At 36.5% G+C, this 8,812-nt stretch overlaps 2 protein-coding genes across 2 annotated transcripts; both read left to right on the top strand.

Moving 5' to 3' along the window:
- The first annotated feature begins 1,335 nt into the window (after positions 1 to 1,335).
- Positions 1,336 to 3,505, top strand: LOC139900458 (uncharacterized mitochondrial protein AtMg00810-like). The gene is made up of 3 exons (XM_071883230.1): positions 1,336 to 1,448; positions 1,550 to 2,363; positions 3,317 to 3,505. Exons 1-3 carry the CDS (start codon positions 1,336 to 1,338, stop codon positions 3,503 to 3,505), a joined length of 1,116 nt encoding a protein of 371 aa, XP_071739331.1.
- On the top strand, positions 3,506 to 6,626 carry LOC139900457 (uncharacterized). Its single transcript, XM_071883229.1, has 4 exons — positions 3,506 to 4,808; positions 4,946 to 5,112; positions 5,307 to 5,888; positions 6,069 to 6,626. Exons 1-4 carry the CDS (start codon positions 3,506 to 3,508, stop codon positions 6,624 to 6,626), a joined length of 2,610 nt encoding a protein of 869 aa, XP_071739330.1.
- The last annotated feature ends 2,186 nt before the right edge of the window (positions 6,627 to 8,812 follow it).

Genomic DNA, 8,812 nt, shown 5'->3' with positions numbered 1-8,812 from the left:
GATATCCGAAATTCGGATATCCGAATTTTCGGATATCCGAAAATTCGGATAGTGAAAAACCCCATCCGAAATCCGAATCCGAAATTTCGGATATCCGATTTTCGGATATCCGAAATTTCGGATTCGGATATCGGATTATCCGAATATCCGATATTTTTTAAGAACTTCCAATATTTTCGGATAATTTGGATATTTTTAAGATATTTCGGATATTTCGGATAGTTTTCGAATATTTCGGATAATTTTCAAATAATTTTCGGATTTTTTCGGATTTTTTTTCGGAATTTCGGATATTCGGATATCCGAATATCCGAAAATTTTGAAAACTCCATCCGATATCCGAATCCGAAAAATCGGATATCCGATTTTCGGATATCCGAATTTTCGGATATCCGATTTTTCGGATATTTTCGGATTCGGATTTCGGATAATTCGGATTCGGATTTCGGATTCGGATATTTTGAACACCCCTAGTCTTTGCTACCCACTATTTCCTTCCGCAACTACCAATAAATTCCAAGCCCGTTCCACCCTTTGTGTATTATTAGGTTATCCATCTCATCACCGTGGCTACAAATATTATGATCTCTCTACCCATAAAATCGTTATCGCACGACATGTTACCTTTAACGAAACTAGTTTCCCTTTCTCTAAACAAACACCTCCTCCTAATAATAGTTATCAATTTCTCACTGATGAACCACACTTATATTTTTGACCCATCTCTCTTGAGCCCGAATCAACACCACCAGCCCAACAATCCCACTCTTCTCCACTTGGGCCATTACAACCCATTCTCTCACCTCAATCCAATCCGGACTCACCAACATCTGGCCCACCTTCCTCTATTTTGCCAGCATCTGTTTCACCTACCACCAGCCCTTCACAGCCCACTAACTCAAATTCATCACCACCAACTACCTCTAGTCTATCTCCTCCACCTAGAACAATTCATACCCGTAGCATGTCCGGCATTCATAAGCCCAAAATACCCTTTAATCTTTCTGCATCTACATCTCTCTCCCCCATTCCTTGTAATCCTAAAGATGCATTACTGGATCCTAATTGGAAAATGGCTATGACCGATGAATTTAATGCTTTAATTGATAATAAGACGTGGGTTTTAATCCCGCGGACTAATAATATGAATATAATATGTTCTATGTGGGTGTTTAAACATAAAATGAAATCTGATGGATCTTTTGAGCGGTATAAGGCTCGTTTGGTTTGTGATGGCAGGTCGCAACAAGTTGGAGTTGATTGCTTTTAAACTTTTAGCCCGGTGGATAAACCCACTACGATTCGCGTTGTGCTAAGTCTTGCAGTATCTCAGTCATGGTCTATTCATCAACTGGATGTCAAAAATGCCTTTTTACATGGTACATTAAAGGAGACTGTTTATATGCATCAGCCGCTTGGTTTTCGTCATCCAGAGTTACCGGGATCATGTATGTCTCCTTAAGAAATCATTATATGATCTTAAGCAAGCTCCACGGGCTTGGTATCAATAGTTTGCTGAATATGTTATGACTATTGGTTTTGTTAATAGCAAGTGCGATAATTCACTCTTTATCTATCGCAAAGGTACTACTGTGGCATATCTTTTGTTATACGTTGATGACATTATTCTCACCACTTCCACTGCCGAACTCAGGGTACATTTGATTGATCTACTAGCTCGTGAGTTTTCTATGAAGGATCTTGGTCCTCTGAGCTATGTTTTGGGTATTGCTGTCAAACGACATGCTAACAGTCTCTTTTTAAATCAAACAACTTATGCGAAAGATATTATTGCACGTGCCAGTTTGTCAAATTGTAACCAGGTTCTCACTCCTGTTGATACCACACCTAAACTTGGTGCTAAGGATGGTCTTCCCGTAGCAGATCCCACAAAGTTTCGCAGTCTGGAAGGTGCTTTACAGTACCTCACCTTTACTCGTCCTGACATATCTTATGCAGTTCAACGGATTTTTCTTCACATGCATAATCCAAGGGAGTCTCATTTGCATGCGTTGCGACGTATCGTTCGCTATCTCCAGGGTACTCTCGACTACGGGTTACATTTATATAAAAACCCTAATCGGCGTCTCATTGCTTACACGGATGTTGATTGGGCCGGTTGTCCTGACAGTCGATGTTCTACGTCAGGTTATTGTGTTTATTTTGGGGACAATCTCATTTCTTGGTCTTCTAAGCTTCAGCCTACTTTGTCCCGATCAAGTGCCGAGGCAGAATATCGAGGGGTAGCGAACGTTGTATCTGATACTTGCTGGATACGTAATCTTCTTTTAGAGCTACATTGTCTGTTGCCTAAGTGTACTCTCGTTTTTTTTGTGACAATGTCTCCGCTATTTATCTCTCGGGTAACCCAGTTCAATACCAACGGATAAAACATATTGAAATGGACATCCACTTTGTTCGTGAAAAAGTGGCTCGTGGCGAGTTACGAGATTTACATGTCCCTTCTAGATTTCAGATTGCGGATATCTTCACCAAAGGTCAACCAAGAATATTATTTGATGATTTTCGAGACAGTCTCAGCATATGGTCTCCTCCCGCTGAAACTGCGAGGGTGTATTAGACATAAATCTTTGACGATCTTTGTATCAATTTAGAATTGTAGTTTAATTACAATTATTATTAGATAAATAAGGTATGGATTTAGACTTGGGAAACAAGCCATATGGGCCGACCCATTCATGTATATATAGTTGAGGTTGTTTAATGAAGAGGTCAGCGATTCAATTTCTTTCAGTTTTCTTCTGATACATTTTCTTGATAACTGGCCTCAAATTTGATGCTTTTATGTGGTATGTTTAGGGTTTATGGATTAATTGTTTGAGTGCTTACATTAATTTTTGGTAAAATATAAAGAAACTAAAGATAGGGTTTTGGAATTTTGCCTTATCCATATGGGTAATATAAATTTCTTGATCGATATGATCTGTTTCATGATTCTGGTTGTATTATAGTATAATAATTCAATACATATATTACAAGTATATAACTTTAGCTTTGTAATATGTGTGTGATTACCTGGTTGTGACTATTATCTTAGTTTATTGGCTTATGAGCTAATTAGAATTTGAAAAGATAGATAATTTAGTACTACCAACTTGAGTTAATGGAAAGTTTATAACACTACTGTTCTAATTTCAATGGTTTCTCTCTCCTCCCAAAGGCGATTTTGGCGGGAGATATTCAAATGCCAAATCGTGCCCTAATTAGGGATTTGTGAGCCGTTTTTCTTCGATTCAACATTAATCTTGTATAGTTTTCATTCCTTTTTCAATCGTAACCTTCAATTTGTGTATAGATCATTCATTTTTGTATCATGTTGCCTTATAAACGCTCAAAAAGAAAAATTAGAATTCCGATTAAATTCACAAATTCAGTTCATAACTTGCAATCCAAAGAGATAACGAGTGATCAGAGTTCGGATGAGAAGGAAACAGATCGTGTGAATGAAACTAATGCTGTTGATCCAGATCCAGGTATGGGATAGATGAATGACAGGAGTACTGAAGAGACACTTAATACGGACAGCATAGATCAATTTCCTCCAACTGGTAAGAATCATCAAACTCCTTCCACAGAATCTAAGAGAGTTGATAATGATAATGCTTCTAATGTCAGTGATAAGATTCATGCTGTTATTGATAATGGTGATGTTAGTACTATTGAGGTTTTAACTAGTTCTGAAAAAAGTATACCTGTTGATTCTAAGCAAACTAAAGTACAAAGCTCTTATGCTAAAATTGCAAAATCCGAATTGGATAAGAAACTTAGCTTTGTTCCTTTAGCTAAGGATAGTGATGGTGAGGATATTGTTGTATTTGATGAAGTCTTAGTGGCAGAGGGGGCTAGTAGATGGGATAAAACTGCTTATGGTTATTTGATAGGTGGTAATATGCCATTTGGTGCATTGCAGTATATTCTTAGGAAAATGTGGCATAAGTTTGGTATGAAGGACATCAGTATGGATCAGAATCAGATATGCTATTTCAAGTTTAGGTCTATTGAAGGTATGAATGAAGTTATAGAGAAAGGACCTTGGATTGTTAATGGCAAGCCATTGTTTGTTGATAAATGGAATCCTGACATCAATATTGAGAAAGTTGAACCAAACAAACTGCCATTATGGGTTAAGCTTGTTAATGTACCACTAAAAGCATGGAATACAAAAGGTTTGAGTACTATTGCAAGTAAACTGGGTAATCCACTTGTTATGGATAGCATGACTGCTAGCATGTGTCACAATGGAGTAGGGAGAGTTAGTTATGCTAGAGTAATGATTGAGGTTGAAGCAGCAAAGGGGTATCCAGATCACATTGATATTCGTTACAAAGATAGCATGAACCTAACTAAAGGTATCAAGAAGGTCAAGGTAGAGTATGATTGGAAGCCTGCTTTATGTCAACACTGTGCTGTATTTGGTCATAACCATGATGTATGCAAGGTTAGACCTAGAACAAGTACAGAATTGGAGAATAAGGAGAAACAGAAAGTAGTTGATGAGGAAGGATTTGAGGCAGTTCAAGCTAAGAAAGTGATTAAGAATAAGGTGAAACAAGCTCCAAAACAGGTGTATGTCCCAAAGGTGGTAGCCCCACAAACTGTAATGAAGACACCTAACAAGGTTTGGAGATTGAATAATGATAAGGAAAAGGACTTATTGGCTAGTATGAACAAGTATGCAGTTTTGTCAACTAGTAATGATAACTGTTACACTGAGGATGATGTCTTGGATTCTAGTCTTCAGAATGATAGCCATTTGAGAGAAAATGAAATAAGGGGTATTGATCCAGGTATTCTGGAAGAAGTACTTTAAGATATTTTATGGATTTTAAAGTTGCTTGTTGGAACATTAGGGGTATGAATACTGTGAATAAACAGGATGAATTTAGAGATTTTATAAGGAATGAAAAAATAAGTGTGTGTACAGTTATAGAAACACATCTTAAGCCAAGTAGCACTAATAAGGCTTGTAGTTATATTTTTGGCAAATTGAGCTGGATCTCTAATGTACAATTTAGCCCCAATAGCTGCAGAATAGTGATTGGATGGGACAATAATGTGGTCAATGTCATGGCAATACATGTGACTGCACAAGTGATTTTCTGTTTGATTGAGTCAGTTGATAATAGGCATAAGTAAATAAACCATGAGTCAGTTGATAATAAACAAGTGATTTATGCTAGTAATAGTGGTAAACAAAGAACACAACCATGGGAGGAACTAAAAGCTCAAGCTCATATAGTAAATAAACAACCATGGGTGCTCATGGGGGACTTTAATGTAACCAGGGGGTTAATGAACATAGTTCAGGGTGTTTAGCTATCACTGATGAAATGGTAGAGTTTAATTCATGTATTAGTGATATTGAGGTGGAGGATTTGGATAGCACTGGATTTCATTTCACATGGACAAAATTACTTAAAAATCCTCTTTGTAATGTCCTAAGGAAGTTGGATAGAATAATGATTAATGAGAGTTATGTGACTAGGTTTCCTCAAGCATATGGAGTGTTCCTTCCTTTTTTAATCTCAGATCACATCCCTGCAATTCTAGGTGTGCCTAATGGTGTAGTTAAGAAGAGAAGCTCATTCAGGTTCATGAACCATATAGCAGATAGAGATGATTTTTTACATACAGTTGCTCTTAAGTGGAATTGTAATGTAGAAGGACACAAAATGTTTCAAGTGGTAACAAAATTAAAGTCTCTAAAGAAAGATCTTCATTATCTGAATTGGAAGCATGGGGATGTGTTTCAGAAAGTGGTAGATTTAAGAGAAAAATTAAGGAAATGCCAATCTGAAGTTGAAAGTAATCCTCATGATCATGATACTAGAGTAGCTGCTACAGATACTTTACTAGAATTTGAAAGGGCAAAATAAGAGGAGCTTACTCTGCTTAAACAAAAGGCTAAGATTAAATGGTTAGCAGAAGGTGATAGAAACAATAAATTTTTTCATAGTGTACTCAAAAGCAGAAAGCAGAAAAGTAAAGTTGCAAGTATATGTGATGAGTCTGGTACTAGATTTTATGGTGATTAAGTGGGTGACCAGTTTGTTAAGCATTTCAAGAATTTCTTAGGAGTTAGTGTTTCTTGTAGATCAATTGATGAATTTAGTGATATCTTCACTAATAAACTTCCTGCTCAAGATGCATTGGAGATGGTTAGAGCTGTTACAGATGAGGAAATCAAAACAGCCATCTTTGACATTGATAGCAACAAAGCTGCATGCCCAGATGGTTATTCTGCACATTTCTTTAAGAAAGCATGGAGTATTGTTGGGCAGGATATCTGTTTGGCTAATAGAGAATTTTTTGACACAGGGAAGTTATTGAAGCAAATTAATACTACACTAGTTGCATTAATTCCTAAGATAGATAATCTTCATAAAGTGTCAGAGTTTAGACCAATAGCTTGTTGCAATGTATTATACAAATGCATTAGCAAAATTCTCACCAATAGAATTAAGTCTGGGCTTGATAAAATTGTCAGTTGTAACCAGAGTGCATTCATACCAGGCAGATCAATCCATGATAACATTTTGGTTGCTCAGGAGGTGTTGAAAGGATATAATAGTGCTAAAGGCCTAGTAGGTGTGCTCTCAAGATAGATATCCAAAAGGCTTGTGACACAGTTGATTGGATTTTCTTGAAGGATATTTTGGTTAGATTTGGATTTCATGAGAAAATGGTCGGTGGATCATGGCTTGTATTACAAGCACTACCTTTTCAATTTGTATTAATGGTGAAGTGGAAGGTTTCTTCAAAGGAGGAAGGGGTCTTAGACAAGGTGATCCTATTTCACCATACTTATTCACATTGGTTATGGAGGTTGTTTCTCTTTTCATGAAGAAGCATACTCAACCTAATAGTGGTTTCAAAAACCATCATAAGTTCAAAGGTATGAAACTTAGTCACATCTGTTTTGCTAATTACTTACTTGTTCTCTGCAAGGGGGATGTGAAATCTGTGAAGATTGTAAAGAAAGTGTTAGATGTGTTTGGGCAGGTGTCAAGGTTGCTTCCAAATGTTAATAAAAGTACCATATGGTAGTGTTAAAAATGATACCAAAACCAATATCTTAAAAATTCTCCCTTTTGAAATAGGTAGCCTGCCTATGAAATACTTGGGTGTCCCTCTGTTGGCCAAGAAATTAAGCATTAAGGATTGTGAATGCCTAGTAGATAAGGTGAGGAAGAAGGTTATAAACTGGAAAACTAGGAAATTGTCTTATACATGTAGACTGCAATTGGTAGCTTTAGTTTTATCTGCTATGCATAATTATTGGGCAGCAGTGTATGTGCAACCTAGTGGTGTTATTGGCGAAATAGATAAATTGTTGAAGGGTTTTCTTTGGAATCAATCTGATTGCTCAAAGGTAAAGCCAAAGTTGCATGGAAGGATGTATGTGTTCCTAAGGATCAAGGTGGTCTTGGTTTAAAACCACTTAAGGAAGGAATGAGGTGCTCCTTGTTAAGAAAATTTGGAGGTTCATCAATAAAGAGGATTCTTTGTGGAGTGTTTGGGTTAATTTAGTCAATTAAAAGGTCAAAGCTTTTGGGATATTGGTCCAAATCAAAATGATAGTTGGGGATGGAAGTTCTTACTTAAACTTAGAGATAAAATTAAACATCACATTGGCTCAGCTGTGTACCAAGGCAGAGTGAAGTATCACTGGGTTAGTAATGATGGTAAGAATGTTCCTTTTTCTACTCAGCAAGTGTGGGCTGATTTAAGACCCAATAGAGCAAGTGTATGGTGGTATGATGCTATTTAGTTTAAAGGATATGATCCAAAACATGCTTTCATCCTTTGGTTGGCTGTTGTAAATAGGCTTAATACCCAAGATAGAATGTCGAATTGGATGCCTAATCAAGACTTAAAGTGTGTTTTCTGTGATAAAGAAGCTGACTCTATTAGCCATCTTTTCTTCAAATGTGACTACAGTCTGAATGTTTGGAAGAATATAAAACAAAAGTTGATATACAAAGGTCTGCCATTCGATCTGCAGAATATCATTCAAGGTATTTGCAATTATCCTATGAAAAGTAATGTTTGGTGCATACTGTATAGGCTGGTTGTTGCTGCATGTGTGTATTTTGTATGGCAAGAAAGAAATAACAGGATTTTCAAACAAGAATCAAAACAAGTTGAAGGGGTATGCAGCTTAATTAGTGACTTCATCAAATGTAAATTGTTGACCTTCAAAGTCAAACAATCAAGTGCTGTGAAGAAAGTTGTAGAATTGTGGGATATTAAGTGGTAGTATGCAGATGTATGTGTATTGATTTTGCTTTGATGTATTATAAATGTTGTATTGATGAATGTTTGCTTTTTGGCCATGGGTATGTCCAGGCCTATGTATGTTTCGAAAATTAATATAAGTTTCAGTTTGCCGGAAAAAAAAAACTTGAGTTAATGGACTTAAAGAAGCCAAAAGCAAAGGCTTATAAGCCGTTCAAACGAAGGTGATTGGCCATTCGAAATTCCAATAAGCTCATAAGTCAGGAAATAAGCTTAACCAAACACCCCATAAGTATTTGATTCTAATTCAAGATTATAAAAGTTGCACTAATCATTTTGAAAAGTAACTCTCAGACAACCCCTTAGAGTTTGACGTTTCAGATGGCGAATTTTTGCTATTTACCATTAAGGTTTATTCTCTAATGTGTGTTTCTTCAATTTACCAGGTTGAAGAAAACTTCAAGCTCCAGAAACGTCCCTAAACGTCGTTATAATGCGAATTTTTGCTAATTCTACAGTCTTAATCAATCAAATGTGGTTAGCATTCACTCTT

Source organism: Rutidosis leptorrhynchoides, chromosome 3, assembly GCF_046630445.1.
Source record: "Rutidosis leptorrhynchoides isolate AG116_Rl617_1_P2 chromosome 3, CSIRO_AGI_Rlap_v1, whole genome shotgun sequence".
Lineage (NCBI taxonomy): Eukaryota > Viridiplantae > Streptophyta > Magnoliopsida > Asterales > Asteraceae > Rutidosis > Rutidosis leptorrhynchoides.
Note: the sequence above shows the minus strand (reverse complement) of the source record. Positions and strands in the feature narration are given on the sequence as shown.